The sequence below is a fragment of the Podarcis muralis genome, chromosome Z (assembly GCF_964188315.1).
Source record: "Podarcis muralis chromosome Z, rPodMur119.hap1.1, whole genome shotgun sequence".
In the NCBI taxonomy this organism is placed as follows: Eukaryota; Metazoa; Chordata; class Lepidosauria; order Squamata; family Lacertidae; genus Podarcis; species Podarcis muralis.
The window spans coordinates 41,816,637-41,833,122 of NC_135673.1; the positions used below are offsets into that span (position 1 = coordinate 41,816,637).

Below are 16,486 nucleotides of genomic sequence, written 5' to 3' on the forward strand. Positions count from 1 at the left end.
CTTTAGAATTTTAAGTGAAAATCTTCAACTGTTAAAAAAGAGTTTCCCCCTTTTTGAAATCCATTTGAACTGCAAATTTTCAAGAAATGTATTTCTGTTCTAGGACACTAAAAACAAAATGGGATTTATAAGGAAAAAGTTAGCATGGGGAAAGCTAGTATTCTTTTGAGCATGTAATAAAAGCCAGTTGGGAATTTTGTATGAAGCTTAACGTAAAAGGGAGTTTCAGCATCAAGCCTGTGAAAATAGGACAGATATGGCGGTGTAAGGTGGCATCTGAAGTGGCAGAGCTGCAAGATACCCAAGAGGTCATCCAATCCAACCCCCTGCTCAGTACAAGCTCTACAACTAGAGTATTCCTGACAGATGTTTCTCCAGCCTCCACTTTAACACCTTCAGCAAAAGGCAGCTTGCCACCTCCCCAAGCAAAACTGCCCCGTTGCAGAACAGCTTTAACTCTTAGGAAGTTTCTTTTCATGATCCCAAAGCAAAGATGTCTTTACAGGGGCTAGAAAAGTGGGTGATTGGCAGTGGCTGTGAGCCTTTTTTGGCAAATATGCGACAAGTGAAGTCCGAACAGAATACTGTTGCACCAATGCAAATGCCACCTTCACTGCCCCCAGTGGTTCTGCCTAGCCTTTTACAAGCCAGAGAGTAGGCTGAAGTGCAGTCCTACTTCTCCACAGTTTGTGAGCTACCTTACTCCAATCCCTGTCACTTGAATAGACATGATGCTGGTTGGTCACTCGCGTTGTATGGCAATGCAAATCCAGAAGAAAATGAACCAAAAAGGACTAAAACAAGTCTTTATTGTTTCAAGGAACCAATTAATGACAGTTTTTCCTTAAAAACTTACTATCATTACAATTTACTACCCTCCACCCCCAAACATTTGAAAAGAATAGTTCCTGTAATTCTGCTTAAGAAGAGTGTTTGGCCTTGCATAGACTTGTATGCAATAAGAACAACCGAAGGCTCTTGGTGTGTACAGATTTTTAACAAGATATGATAAACTAAATAACTGCAATTTACACATTTCAAAATCTAGCTAGGTGAAAAGGCCATTTGAAACTATAAAGTTTTGTACAGAGCAATGAATGACACAACTGAGTCAATTCAGTACCTCACTCAGGTAGATAAATGGACAATAGCTACAGAAAAATTGCAAAACTTCATTTAGCAATCTTGGCTGTGAAGATTATATTATAACTACCAAGTGTCTCGCAGTTGGCAAATCCTGCTCATCCTTTAATGGCATATTTATTCAAAATATACAACTGGCTATAATTAAAAAATTAAATCCATTTCAAAGTGCATCAGATCATCTACAACTGTCCCAAGAAATATAGTATTTGTTGTGGTCCCCCCCTAAAAAACATAATAAGTACCAAGGAAACCAGAGGGCTTCCCCTTTTAGGAAGAATGGTCTCTGGGTATGTTTTGGCTCACTGTGGGCTTGGCAGTTCCATGGAAATTCTCACTGCAGCATTTACCTGATAGATGAATTCCCAGTTTCTGAGCAGTCTGTTGCAGGTTGCTTAAGATAAAAATTAACTTTCTAATTGCCAATTCAATTAGAGACATCAAAAAGACACATTACAAAAAAAACACCCTGGCAACCACCATCTACAGCGTTACACGCAAGGAAGCACTTTTTTTTACCTCAGCATAACAGCAGGAAGAGTTGATGTTGACATATTACTCTCAGGGGTGGTGGAGTATTCCACTGCCCAGAACATGCCCATAGTTTTAGTCTTGCATCAGACAGAGGTATGCACTGGTGTGGCTGCAGGAGAAGATCCCCGGTCTGATGAAGAAGAAATGGAACGTGTTGCTGCTTCCCTTTGCAGCTCTTCAACCCTCTTCTGGAGCTCAGCTCTGATGACAAGGAGTTCTTTCAGATTCTGATGAATTGGCATCTGTTGGAAATGAACACAGATTTTGTTTGAGTAATAAAATGCCAGATTTTGGGGGGTGGGGGGGGGTGGAGTGTATTCCAAGTCAAAGAAATGCAAATCTACTATTAAATGTTTATTATTCAGCCATTCATTAGAATCAGGTTTATCCCGACTCGCCGTTAAAAGAAATGCTTAGAGCAGTCAAAACCAACAATACAAAACCAACAAAATAAACAGCAGTTTAAAAAAAGATAGCAGATAACACAATTACACTTAAATTAACAACTTGGGGAAATTTGGAAAGGCAAAGGCACGCAGGAAAAGGCATCTATGCACAATGGCAGGAAGCCACCTCAGAAGGGACGAGATGGGCCTCCCTTAGCAGGCACAGCCACAGAGAAGGTCAACTCTCTGGCTTAAGTTATTTGTCGGTAATTGCCTTTTGGATATTAAAACTGGAATAATTCTTCCCTCCAATAAAGTACACCTTTTACCAAACAAATAGCAGAGGCTTGGAAAACTTAGGAAGACAGGCAGGAAGATGTCAAAGGCATACTGTTTCAGTGTTCTCTTACCTGGTTTACCATTGTTAACTGTCAGAGAAAATGGAAATTGCTTCTTCAGAAACTGAGAAAAACCTCATCACAGCTAGCCTCCTCCTATATTAAGATGGTAGTTACACTGTGGCCTCAACCCCAGATTGGTCTAATCCTGCTCTTTTCCCACATTTTGTGATATTTCTTATTTATTTTACTTGTTCAGTTTTAACTGGGCACCTTTCATTAATTAAGGCCCCAGTAAGGTTCCTGCCAACCTAGCAGTTCGAAAGCACATCAAAGTGCAAGTAGATAAATAGGTACCGCTCCAGCGGGAAGGTAAATGGCGTTTCCGTGCGCTGCTCTGGTTTGCCAGAAGCGGCTTAGTCATGCTGGCCACATGACCCGGAAGCTCTACGCTGGCTCCCTCGGCCAATAAAGCGAGATGAGCGCCGCAACCCCAGAGTCGGTCACGACTGGACCTAATGGTCAGGGGTCCCTTTACCTTTACAGATAAAGTGTCATTAAATCGGTTCCAGGAAAATCAAGGGGGGTGGGGGAGGCAGGGAGTGGAGGGCAAAACTAGAGCTGAAAAGGAGAAATTTGGGAGTTGGACATTCCCAACAAAATTGCTAATTGGGCAACTGGACTTCAGACTGCTGATGTTGCTGTGAATTTGGCACAACCTGTGTACATGATTCCATATTCTTTAATACTCGACAACCCTTGATTTTTTTGCAAAATTGTTACAAAGGTACGAGAATATATTCTCCATTGCTTTGTTCTCCAAAGGAATTTTACACTGGTGTAAAATTCTTGGTGGCTGTCTGGGGAAAGGGGAAGTGAGAAGCATGAAGCAACATGGGATGGAACCGTAAACCAACTCTTGAGCATGGGGCAAAAAGGGATCAGCTCAAAGGCCCATCTTTGAGCTCAGCTGCCCAATAAAGGCAACAAGAGTACACCTTGGAGAATGACACCAGTTCCTTCACTAGTGAGCAACCAGTCCCTTTTCACACCTGAAAGGTGACCAAAGAAACATGCATATCAGAGGGTGTTATTTGTAGGTAGGGTTTTAAAGCCTGATATGTAGAACAAATGTGAACCGATTCCTGGTCTGTGTTCAAGTAGCTTTTGCAACCCTGCTTTCCTGAAATAGGTGTGGGTCTCTTCCCTTTGGCGAATTATTTCCCTTTAGTGAATTATGAGTGTCACTGTGGACAGCTTGTAGTCTGCTGCTAGGCAACGCTTTGAAAGCAATACACATTTTCTACTCTGCAGCTGAATATACCCAATATGGGAAAGTGAGACAGCCACACACCTATTTCAGTTTTCTTTCACAGAGAGGTGGACAAGAACACCAGTCTGCTTCTATCTAGCAATTTCAGGGCTGGAAAGAACCATCAGTTTCCTAATCTTGCTGTAAAATTGACTGGGCGATCACTCAATAACACTTCCAGTTTTCCTATAGATAATTAGGCTACAAATATATGAAAAGTCATTAGCACTGATAAAAAAAAGATGAATCCCTCCACTTTGATTCCAGAAATTAAATTACTTATAGAGGTATCAGTTGTTCTACTAATGTGTTAAAACAAACACAGATGAAAGAGAGGGAAAAAGTCACAATGGGAAAACATCTGCTAACCAACACAATTTAATCTTCAAGGAGCCTTCAACAAAAAACTGATGCCCTGTTTGTTATGTTTCAAGGAAGCGCATAGTTTGCTAAACCACTGGCAATTGGTCTACCAGGTCAGTTCATACGGCATTTGATTATGTGAGCAGTTGCTTGTTTTCTATGTCATCATTTCCCATGCCCAGAGTGATGTCTGATGAAAATGCATACAGCATACACTAACTAATCTGCAAAAGTAGCTGTGGGCTTATTTCCACTGGTTACACAGTGTACTATATTCCTTGCAACTGTTTTAAGTTGTTCTTTCAGTCAGCACACCTGAGTAGTGAAGTACTAGTTTTAAGTTAGGCAAGCGATTCTAGGATTTCATTTCATTATTTATTATGTATTTACTAAATATTGAAAATTGCTGCCTGCCACTGTGTAGCTAATTATAATAAACCTGTGGATTTAGAAGTGTGAGGTTGCTATGACAGTTTGATGGGCAAGGCTGAAAAATAAAAACCAAGGGAAGAGGCTACATGAAGCCAAAGCAGCTTCTGACTCCCAACAAACTCAACCACAAACCCACACAGATCCTTTATGCCTGCTAGAGTACCTTCTTTTTCAAATTATAAATGTCAGTGACGATGGAGACTGCACCAATTTCCCCCCTGTTCTCTCAGCACTGTGAAGTACGTCAGGATCACAAAATCCTCCATACCAACAAGGATAAGCATAAAAGGCAGTATAATAGCTACTCACTTACAGAACTGCCAGTTCTTAATTGTATGGATAGCAAGTGTGCATTCTTGCACTTCCTTTTTACTTGCTCAAGAACAGCTATTCAAAAGAAAATTGTTCAGCAATGAATGTATATCCTCTATTGTAGGCCTTCTCTTTTAAAAAAGAAACATCACAATTTTAGCACTGGGAAGAAAAGCAGCAGTAGAATAAAAAGACTATTTTAAATCAATTGCTTGATGTAGAGCAGGCATAGGCAAACTCTGCCCTCCAGATATTTTGGGACTACAACTCCCATCATCCCTGACCACTGGTCCTGTCAGCTAGGGATGATCGGGGTTGTAGCCTCAAAACATCTGGAGGGCCGAGTTTGCCTATGCCTTATGTAGAGCCTGATCCTATCCCCGCTTTTGTAGCTACTGTGGTGCAACAGGGAAGTTCTAATCTGCTTCCCTCAGGGCCTGGAGAGTTTAAAATGGTACCACTAACAGTGCTATTTTTCTAGAAAAAGAGGTGCCGGAACTCATCTTTGTTCTGGTATAAGGCACTGGCATCCAACTGAGAGGTGCCAGAACTGAGTTCCAGAGAGTTCTGGCTGAAAAAAAGCCCTGACCACCACTACTATCCTTATGGTCAAAAGGCTCTTGCAGATTTCTCAAGCAGTGCAAAACCAATTTGATTAGAGACTGTAGTGAGACGACAACAACAACAACAACAATAATGGCATGTGCACCAAATTTGCACAATTTGTAATCCACCATGGTGACAGCAACTAACAAGGCATGCAGGGAAGCCCCACCGCCATATTTTTATTTTGTTGGCTGAAAGGGATTGCAAAAACAAGGGTTATCAATCACATAGCAGGCTTGATACATGGGACTGGTGAGCTGTGTTTAATTTGGTGGGTCACAAAATTATTGTGTAGGCCTACTGCACACCACAAACAATGTTGGCTCCATGATCGCACTTTCAACTCTGAAGAATGGGGAGAAAGGAGAACCTCCTCTTCTCCACATAAAAAGGCTACATCAGCATTAGGAACCTTGGACTCACTCTGTCACCCTTCAAAACCTCTGGCATGGCACTATTATGTTCCTTAAGAGCTTCCAACAGTGGCAAAAGTTGCTGTTCTGAATCCAGCACAAAAAAATGAAAGGCTCTGGACCCAGTCCAATGAACTCTGTAGTAGAGAAGAGCATAAAACTATTATTTTATAGAGTCTGGACACATTCCTTTGATGGCTCAAATGGACAATGTTCTACAGTTGTTGCTTTTGATAGTCTTTCAAACAGCAAATATTCCCACTAGAACTAATTTCAAGCCCTAAACAACACTGCACAATGAGTCCCATGAACGAAAGCATCGTAGTCACATTGGATCAACATTTTAAATCTACCATAAAAAGGAGTGCTTCTGAAACGTAGCAGAAATACAAACTGAACGTGCACAAAAAGCAAATGTCAATATCAGATCAATCTCCCAAGCGATTTACAAGCTTAAGAGGCTCTAAAAGGAACAAGGAATCTGAGAATTAAAGAAGCAACAAAAGAGCAAATGTGTTTTGAGGAATGGAAGCACAGCATTGTCACTTTGGCAAAGAAAAAGTAGTTCAAGATCAGGGAAGACAAGGGGGGGCGGAAACAACTCAAAACTTTGGGAGGCTGAGAACATAAAATTGGCTGCAAATCAGCAACTAGTATGAAAAGCAGGATAATCATAGGCTAGACATACAGGCATGAAATGGCAACATGTTAAAAATTAGTAAATGGTGCACTATACATATTTTGAGGCTCACCCATTTTGTTTTTCGCTATAAAAATGCAGTCCTCCATTGAGTCACAGAATTCTACCTTTAGATCTAGATGACATTACTAATGGTTCCACTCTGTTGCTGCTCCCTTCTCTCATAGGTGAACTTGAGCACACTCGAACTGTCCTACTCACACAGTTCATGTTTGTTCAGAAGTTAAGTCTCACTGTTTAATGGTGCTTATTCCCAAGTAAGCATGCATAAGATTGTAGCCACATTCTCAAATCGGTTTCTCCTGTAAGGTATTCATTATAGCAAGCAACTGCCATTTCAGCAGCTCCTCAGCTTAAAGCCTTTGAATACAGGGACTGTGGTTTTGCTCAGTGAACTGATGGAACTAGCATTACTTTCAGCTGGGAGACTTGAGAGCAAGGACTTGCTTCTATGAGGCACTTCCACAGGTCACTTGTTGATACTCCCTTTGTGCCCTGGTAAGACACAGTGTCCTGTTTCAAGTGTCCCTCTGCCCACCTGTCTGCAACAGGCATGGCCACAGGCCCAGTGAAGGCACAGCAGATCTAGCTGCATGGCTTAGGCAGGTTTGTTGGTGGGATACAAGCTCCCCCAATGCCACACTCTTCCAGTTAATTCTGGGGCTCCTTCCTTAGCTCGAAGTGCTTGATGGCAAAAGCCAGATAAATGGTTTTCTCCGTTTCAATCAATCATTTTATTTGCATACTGCCTTTCCAAAGTTAAGACCATGCTCAAGGAAGCTTACAACATATAAAAAATCACGTACCTACAGACATAGCAAAGGTAGTCATAAATAATAAATAAAACATCAAAAAGCACACAACCAAACTGAAATCTACATGAAATCGTAAGGTCCAAAAAAATAACAGAAACAACAGCAACAACTACCCTCCCACAACAAACACCGAAACAAAATCCCAGCCAAGGATTCTGTTCAGCAGCCTTGGTCTTTTTAGCTGGAGTCAATCAAAGCCCCTATCTTCCAGGCCAGGTGGAAAAAGGCAGGGAGCTGGTCCTCCAGGACTCACATCCAAGATGGTGACATATTAACATAAAGAGTACTGTATTTTTTGCCCCATAGGATGCACCGGCCCATAGGACGAACCTAGGTTGTTGTTTTTTTTTGGGGGGGGGGGGATAAAGAAAACATTTTTTTTAAAAAAAGCCTGATCTTCCCCTGACTCCAGCCCCCAGAACAGGCAGCTCTCCGCAAGCCTTGGGAGACCGGCGCGACTTCCCGCCGGGCTCCCACGGCTTGCGGATATCTGCCTGAAGCCCAAACCAGGTTGGGGAACAGTGGGATGGCGGCACTCCGCCTCCCCGCTGTCCCCCAAGCCTGTGGGGCTGGCGCCGGGGAGAAGCGCGCGCCAGCCTTCAGAACAGGTCAGGGGACAGTGGGAAGGCTGTCTCCCCAGCTCGGGGGACAGCGGGAAGGCTGTCCCCCCAGCACGCTTCTCCCCACCGCCAGCCTCCAAACCAGGTCGGGGAACCAAGACAGGGGCGTGCTGTACAGCGCGCCCCGTGCTTTGGGCTGCTGCCCGCAAGCCTTGCGAGCCCGCGGGAACTCCCACCGGGCTTGCAAGGCTTGTGGATAGCTTCCTGAAGCCTGCATTCGCCCCATAGGACGCACACACATTTCCCCTTCATTTTTGGAGGGGAAAAAGTGCGTCCTATAGGGCGAAAAATACGGTAACTATGCTAAGGAAAGTTAACAAAAAAAGGTGGAGCATGTCAGTTAGGGCTAGGTGTTTTGGCTATAGGTCTCCACCCAAAGACCTTCACATTGCCAGTTTCATCAGTTCAAGATCTCTTGAAGTTCAGTGTCAAGCTGTTTCCAGCAATAAACTCATGTCACAAAACAAGAGAGGGGGTTAGGGACAGGATATTCCCAGCATGCCACACAGTCCAGACTAAACCTCTTAGTCCTATATGAGCCAAAGTGTAGCTGTGACAGGACTCCTTTGCTATTAATCCCAGCAAGTGGCATTCAAAAGCATGCTGCCTCCAACAGTGGAGGTAGAATACAGCCATTGTGCTAGTTGGCCTTGATAGCCCTATTATGCTCCTTGAATGTATTTAGATATCTGCTAAGAAAAGAAGACATTTCTTTTACCTGTCAGGAATCTTCCAACATTCAGTTTCATTGGATGATTTATATAATGAAACATTTGTCTCTGACTGGAACCTTTAAGGACCATTTGCTGTTTCCCATTGTTTGCTGATTCATAAGTTCTTATTATTGTATGACTTAACTATCTGTCTATAGCTGTGGTATGTAAATACTAGAGTTTTTTGTTTTTGTTTTACACTCTATTTCTATTGAAACATGCATAACACATATACTTAACTATGGGTAGATGGGGATGCAATTCTTATGTTATGACCTGACCTCAGGCTGCCTGATCTTTCCTGCACAGAAGACTTTTCTGCACATTGCCACACTCCAAGTAGCCTTGATCCAAAATCTCCCTATCAAGCACTTAGTGCATTCCTCAACAAAAAAGGAATGTCAGAACATTTTGTACGACAGAACGTACAAAAGTGTTTTGGCACTTTTAGTAAGAACCAAAACAGAGGGCTTTATCAGATGCTAGTCCTACTCAGAGTAAACCTACTGAAATTAATGGACCCAAGTTACTAATGTCTATTAACTTCACTAAGTCTATTCTGAGTAGGACCAGCAATGATTACAACCCAGAATTCTACACCACATGGGCACAATCCTCATTACGGTTAGAATTGGTGGCATTCAGAGTTACTGACCAGATCTGTTTAGAAAATTCTCATCTCATCAGTAACATAAAATTCTTGCAAATTTGCATTTTTAACTGATTTCTGAAAGAATCCACCCTGAGGAAAGAAAAGCTGAAAAATACTCTCTCACAGAAGGTGCCAAGGTATTCCAGAGAGAGGGGTTAGGTACCTTTACTAGCAGTCGTAAAAGGTAAGTCTGCTTTTAGAAAAGGGAGAGAAAAGAAGAGTCAGCGCAAACAGATAATCCAATCTGGCAACAAAATGAGACTTTTTTTAATAGGTCCTATGAGAGAATTAGTGATTATGCAGCTTTCGTGTCCAAAATTTCCTCCTCCTACAGCAACACAAAACCTAAAGGTAAAAAGATTTAGTGCTAACTGGTAACAGTTTAAGCCTTAAAATGTGGCTTCTAAAAGAGCTGAGTAGAAGGAAGATGACCAGCTCAGATGTTCAGCCCTAGTAAGGTTGGGAAATTCAATTGGATCCTATCGCAGTAACTTTTAATTGTGTACTGTGCAGATACATATTTCAAAGAAGAACAATGCGTAATCCTAGAAGGGCATCAAACTGAAACCCGGGAGAGGGGGGTGCTATAAAATCAGCTACAGCCAGGTAAATTGGAGCACTGTGCTACCCACAGTTGCCTCTCCTAGGTTTTGAATACTGACTTGTTTGAGTGAACTGCACCCTAGGCAAGGGTAGTTTTAATCCTATATTATCCCTGGGTCCTGGCCTCCAGTGTTTGCAGGACTGCCACAGACTTCTTTGGTCCCTGAAAAAAATGAGTGTGGACACAGATGGGGACTTGCCCATTGCTAAAGGTGGCAGATGAGAAGACTAATAATCATAGATCAGCACAAATTATAAACCAAAACGATGCACTTGAGTCACAAATACAAGAAGGAAAGCACACACAACGACTGCCATCGAGGAAACATTCCCTCACAGCAGATCAGAGGTTGATTCATGGTTGCTTGGTCAGCATCTGACAGCTTGCACATGTGAAAATCTGCCACAGAGAGAACTTTCAGATCACCACAAAATACAGCAAAGCTGAGCAAAAAAATAAAAAATATATAAAATGAATGAAATGGTGATGTGTGTGCAATGTGTTAAAGAGCTGCATCTCTTACTTTGTGCTGGGTCCCTCCTCCCTCCCTAGTTCTCCACACATTGTCTAGAACTTGAAGGATTTTGGAGGGGGCTGGGAAAGGGAGTCTATCACTTTATGTTGGATGGAAAGAGATATTGCTCCTCCACGGAACTGAATAGCATGTGCAGGGAACTATAGGGAGTGCCTTGGAGGCACTTGGAAGTAGCAATACTCACACAGCTCCCAAGCATCTCTGTAGCACAGAGTGGCAGGCTAAAGCTCTGCATGTCCCAGATTTGTGGGGGTGGGCAGGATTGCAGGCTATCACAAATAATTATTAGCTATCAAGGCCAGTCAAAATTCTGAAGCCCTCCAACTGGCCATTTTGAGCAGCAGCCAGTTGTTTAAAAATATGTTGCTCCAGTCAGAGATGAAAGGGACAGAATCACATTCCTTTGATTATTTTACCAAACAATCAAAGCCCTGACGGTTTCTAGACCTCTTTAGTATTTCCTTTTTTTTTTTAAATTGCAAAAGAAATTCAATTGAAAAGCAAACAAATGTATACCTGGGGTCTCATTCGTGGATTCCATCGTACATAGTAGTTCACCCATAATTCTAAATGGCTTAGACTAGCAACTGGATATAGGACATGGTTTTCGTAGTTTACGTAGAAAGGGTTGCTGAATTCATCAAGCTGACTATTAACGTAGGACCATAAAGAGATTGTCTTTGTGCTGATCTCCTGAAGGAAAAATAATAATACTTGTAAACAATTATAATGAAAATATTTTCAAACCTCTAACTATTAAGGAAGCATTTTTACATCAATCTGTTGGCTGAGGAACATCTTCTGTGGAACTCGTGTGCATTGGGGCATCATCTTAGGTAGGTTCTCTGTTTGGGGTACACTTGTTTGTCTTTAGAATGCAACCTAGAATACCCTGCCCTGTAAAAAGACACAGAACAAAACCTTACAATTTCCCACAGTGGCCACAGTGCTGGGGAAGACTGGCAAAAATGGACAAACCATCTTCCAGGGAAACATTTATTTTCACCAAGGAATCCTCAATAAACCTACATGGAATGCCAGAGCTACAAGGACCACAATAGGAAACACATCCACTCCGGTATTTAACTTGCAGATCTCTTGCGAAGGTTTTGAATTTACTAAGAGCCCATCTACACTTCTGCTTGTCCTGCCATTTCCCCCCAGGAAAATCCACTGCTTACCACTGAATCAGAGCAAACATCAATCGGGTTGTCTCCAGATTGACATTTGCTCCAATTTGGCACTGAAGAGCAGTTTTCCGGGGGGAAAGTGGCAGTGCAAAGGCAAAATGTCTCATGCAAAACATGAGACAAGTGGAGAATAGCTCAGACTCCTGCTTTCTAGTCACAGAAGAAGTGGAAGTGTGGACAAGCCCTACATTTTGCACTGAATTTCTGTTTTAAGAGATATCATGGTCCCAAACTCGCTTCCTTTTAAGAAAAAGACGGGCAATATTTTGATGCAACAATAATTTCTTATGATTTTTCAAATTTAACGTTATCAAATAAGCTTCCATTGGAAAATACTGAATTTCTACCTCCACCTATAAGGAAAAATAGGCTTAAAATGGTAAAGGTAAACACTGAATGCTATCAGAAGGGGGGTGGAACCCACTGAAAAGTAAGAAAATTACTGAGATGTCAGGAAAGAAAAAAACACTTACGTACAGAAACAACGAGGCAGTATTTTAGAAAAGGGTTATAACCTATTTTTACCAGTCTCCCTATACCTATCTAAATACTATGTTTCTAATTAAATGTCCATGTTTAGGTTTATTCTTAGCAGTTTTAAAATTCTATGACCAAATACAAACATCATTATGAAACCATTATTAAATCAAGGTTTCAGAATCTGAATTCTTATCAGCATCATCTTGCAATTTTATACTCTTCCAGTGCTACAAAGCATCTGTTTCCACTACAGCTGTCTCTTAAATTGCATTTTTTTAAAGGGAGCTGCATTAGATTATCCATTCATGAGAGGGAGCTGCCTGGTAGGCACATACTTGGTGAGAATATGTAATTCAGCTCCATCTTGTGGTGCAATTGTGCAATTTGCTGTGCTGAATCAGTCACTTAAAGTCAGATATATACCAAAACACAAAAGGTTATGTTTGTACTAACATTTTTCTTCCTGGGAAAAGGGGGGTGACATAGTTTAGCATGTGCTTTCCCTCGGCTCTCTCTCTCTCGAGGTATAAATTAGCACGATTTGGCTCATTAGCTGGGTGTTGTACCCAGGATCCTTCAAAATCCACTATTCATATTTCTCATGCAACTGAGGTATGCTCAGAAAGATCCTGACTAGAGAAAAATCATTATGTGCTGAACATATGGAACCACCTTATTTTGAGAACATTAGTCCATTGAGCCCAGTACTGACTACACTGACTGGAAGCAACTTGCCAAGGCCTGCCAAGCCCAGAAGGCTTTCTTCGCCTTTCTATTTGATGTCCTTTTAGATGGAGAAGGAGGCTGGGACTCTCAACTTGCTCTATCACTGTCTCATGGGCTCCCCTCAGGTTTCATAGAGGCTCACATAACCTAATGGATTCGAAGAGAGGGGAGAAGTTGCCTGTATTCGTGGCATCTGGTGCCTATTGGTATGTCAAGAGGAATATGAAAATTCATTTCTAGGTGACATTTAAAAACTTTCAGCTCTACAGAACAGGCAAAACAGCCTCAAATTTTCTTTTGGCTCCTGTAAAACCATTACATGGGTGATTTACTTTACCTCTTTCATTCGCTGATGCTCAGAGTTGTATAAAAAGGTGCCAAAAAGACAGCTATAAAGATGATCCAAAATGGTGATCAGAAACAGCTCATTGAATTCAAATGCTGCTGGAAACTAAAACAACAACAAAAAAATTATACTTTTTGTTAAGGGAAAACAGTACAGTAAGCTTGTGCACATTCAGCCTTATGTGTGTGGCAAAAAATTGTTTAAAAATTTAAGAGGGTGTGGTAAAGGGGTGGGGTTCTGGGGAAAATGACTTTAGCAATCCCATCCGTTGTTGAACCCAATGTGTTTTGACTATACGTAATTTTGGATTTAGGTGTGATCCCTGGAATGTAAGCCAGATTTCAGGCCTATTGTATTTTATTTGAACACACACACACACACACAGAGAGAGAGAGAGAGAGAGAGAGAGAGAGAGAGAGAGAAATCTCTAATGTAAAATGCAATATGAAGGTTTACAAAATGTCAAAGAGACATTTAAATTGTAAGACTAGAGAGTTGTACTAGCATTTGGCAACTCTGGACATATGCACTGTATTGGGAGGGTGTTGTTTAGGAAGGTTCCCATAGGCTCTTAGTTTCTTTTCTGTGAATTCAAGAGACTCAGTTCTTTCCCTTATGAAAGGAAGCAAAGGAAGACTAATGTGGCAGGACTCACAGGGAATTGAAGCCACATCCAAATAACTACATTCTATTGCAGCGCTTTTATGTAACAAAATACTTTTCACATATGACAGTATCAAATGGAGTTCATACACTATCTCAATTGCAGCTCATCAAGTTTAGGAAGGTATTGTGTAATTGTGTGCGTGTGTGTGTGCTGAGCTCTTGCAAATGAAAAAGGATTCTTCTATCACTGGGAAATTAGAATTTTCTTTTTCAGGGACTCCACCATTCAAAATGTAGTTTTTGGAAAGAGTTGTCAGCTCAATGCTTCATCCAAAGTAGACCTCAGTGGCTGTGCTGTCACTTGAAACATTTTTACATCTGTTGGGGTGTGGATTCAATTCTGAGTTTAACAAGGCAGCTATTACAACATTTGCCTACGGTATGAAGCAGTGATAAGTGGCATATGATGTAGGTTTAAGTATTTTTGCTGCATCCACAATAGAAAAACATGTGGCAATCTCTTTTAAGCGCTGCTGGATGGAGGCTGTGCCCACCACGCGTAAGCTGAACCCATCTATCCTTACACCCCTTTTGTGCCCTCCTTCCCACCTCACCTCAAGCTTTTGACAATCTCATCCAATAAAAAGGCAGGAATATAGCTAGGTAAGCATTGCCATAACTTCTGATCTAGGCAATCATTTTGAATAAACCTATAAAGCAGTGGTCATCAACATGGCAGCTGTGGGTACGGATGTGCTCCTGGAGAGCTAAACCACCTCTCACCCCTGCCTCTGCTAAAATGAGGCTTGAAATAGGTCTTCTATTGTAGCCAAGAGAACAAGTTGCACTCTATGTGTGTGTGCTGTGCTCACGGCAGTTTCTATAAGGATATTCAAGCATTAAAACCCCAATAAGATATCAACTTATTTTAAAGCCAGAAGGCTGCTGGGTGTGGACCGGTGTCAAGGATAACCTTTTATGTAAGCATGTAGCTCACTTCCATTTGGCAGCAGCTAGTGTAATAGGTGGTTATATAAAGACAAAGGTGCCATAAACCCTGTGAACTGGTACTGAGTCTGTTTGAACTGCTGCAAGTACAGGGTAATAAACTATATGAGGGGAAGAGCTCTTTTCTCTTACCATCTTTCAGGATCAAGACATTGATAAATGGTTTGGATGAGATTAAGAAATTGTGTTCTCTGAAAAAATATGAGGTGTCTGCCCTATGAACAATGTCCCAGTTTTCCCTTTTGGTTCTATTGCATTCTACTTTCCTCTCCTCTCAGGGCTATAACTGTTCAATTTTAAATCTCTTGCTGGATTCAGATTTTGTACACATGTGGAACTGGCAAAGTCATTTCACAGTCCTTTACTAGAGGGCAACTAAACAGTTTATAGCAAGTAATAGGGAGATCACAAAAAACCAACAACAAGGCTGTTCTGAGTTAAGGGTCTGCCCCTAAAGGGTTTTTGCTGCTTCCAGGTGTTCAAAGCATTTTGGAAAATTTTCTCCTGCAAAAAATAGTTGCATGACTTTCCAAAAAGGAAGCAACATCCTTTAACTGAGCATGCTGAAACAAACAAGGTAACATTAAACACCTCATTCATGCAAAGTTCAAATCACAGAAAAATAAGTGAGTGACTTTTTGCAGAGTAGCAAAGTATAACAAGGTCCCAATTTTCAAGCTGCAATGCAAAATATAAAGGAAGGGCAGCTTGAGATGAATTTTGTTGTTTGTAAAGGAGTTTGAAAGAAGTATTATTTAAATCCACAACAGAATTACATAATAGAAGTTCAGAATTAATTTAGATCTAGCAAGAGGGCACCAGCAACTGCCTTTGGAAGAATAAGCTCTCTGTGACAATCATGCTGAAGCAGTGTTGAGATGTGGTTCACAGTTCCTCAAATCAATTTATTGGGAATATGAACTTAAGTGTAAAATGAGCGTTATACAGATTTGTGGTATTGTGCATTGTTAAAAGAAATGCAAGTATCATCCATTTTATAAAATCTGCTCAAAAAGCTTTGAATTTTCACTCTCAAATTTCTGTTTCTCTCCAGAAAATATTTTTGTTTTGTTATATTATCATGTCATGCCAGAGAAAACTTTATTAAACGTTCAGGTATCAAACACCAATAAATAAGTTGTATCCTTCCATGAACAGTTGGGCCTTTGATCTGATGTAGGCTTCTACTGAGGCTTCTACTGATGAAGAGGGAAGTGACCCGAACATCTATGCTGTTGTCCAGGGTCCTACAACCCTCTGGACCAGACTATTGGGGCAGGGGGGAACTGATGAAAACTGCCATTTTGGTTAATGGAGGCTAGGAGCAGCCTTTCCATGGGGAGAACTTCGCTTATAGGATGACTGGCCCCTTTGTGGTAATTTCTTAATGTTGATCTTGCAAAACCCGCCAATTTAGATGTTTTCACCTCTGCATACATTTATTTCACTCTGCTGTGTGCACTGAACTAGTTCCAAAATTTCACTGCCCCGAAAGAAAGCATTAATTCCTATGTGGATTAGAAACAGAGAAGATATAATTAGAAAAATATCCTTACCTGCTTTGTCATTTGCCAAACGCAATCTATGAACTGAAGGAAAATGGGTGATCTGTCAGCATCAGCATGATCATCATCTCCATGACCTACACGCTA

At 41.3% G+C, this 16,486-nt stretch overlaps 1 protein-coding gene across 6 annotated transcripts in view; it reads right to left on the reverse strand.

Annotated features, from left to right (window-relative positions):
- Nucleotides 1-792: 792 nt before the first annotated feature.
- MTMR1 (myotubularin related protein 1) overlaps nucleotides 793-16,486 on the reverse strand; it is a 53,616-nt gene continuing 37,922 nt past the window's right edge. For all 6 annotated transcript variants that reach the window (XM_028714424.2, XM_028714422.2, XM_028714421.2 and 3 more), the window contains 4 exons: nucleotides 16,391-16,483; nucleotides 13,212-13,325; nucleotides 10,995-11,171; nucleotides 793-1,919 (listed from right to left, as the gene is read on the reverse strand). In XM_028714424.2, coding sequence (XP_028570257.2) covers nucleotides 1,761-1,919; nucleotides 10,995-11,171; nucleotides 13,212-13,325; nucleotides 16,391-16,483 — 543 coding nt within the window. In that variant the 3' untranslated portion in view covers nucleotides 793-1,760. The remainder of the gene's footprint in view (nucleotides 1,920-10,994; nucleotides 11,172-13,211; nucleotides 13,326-16,390; nucleotides 16,484-16,486) is intronic.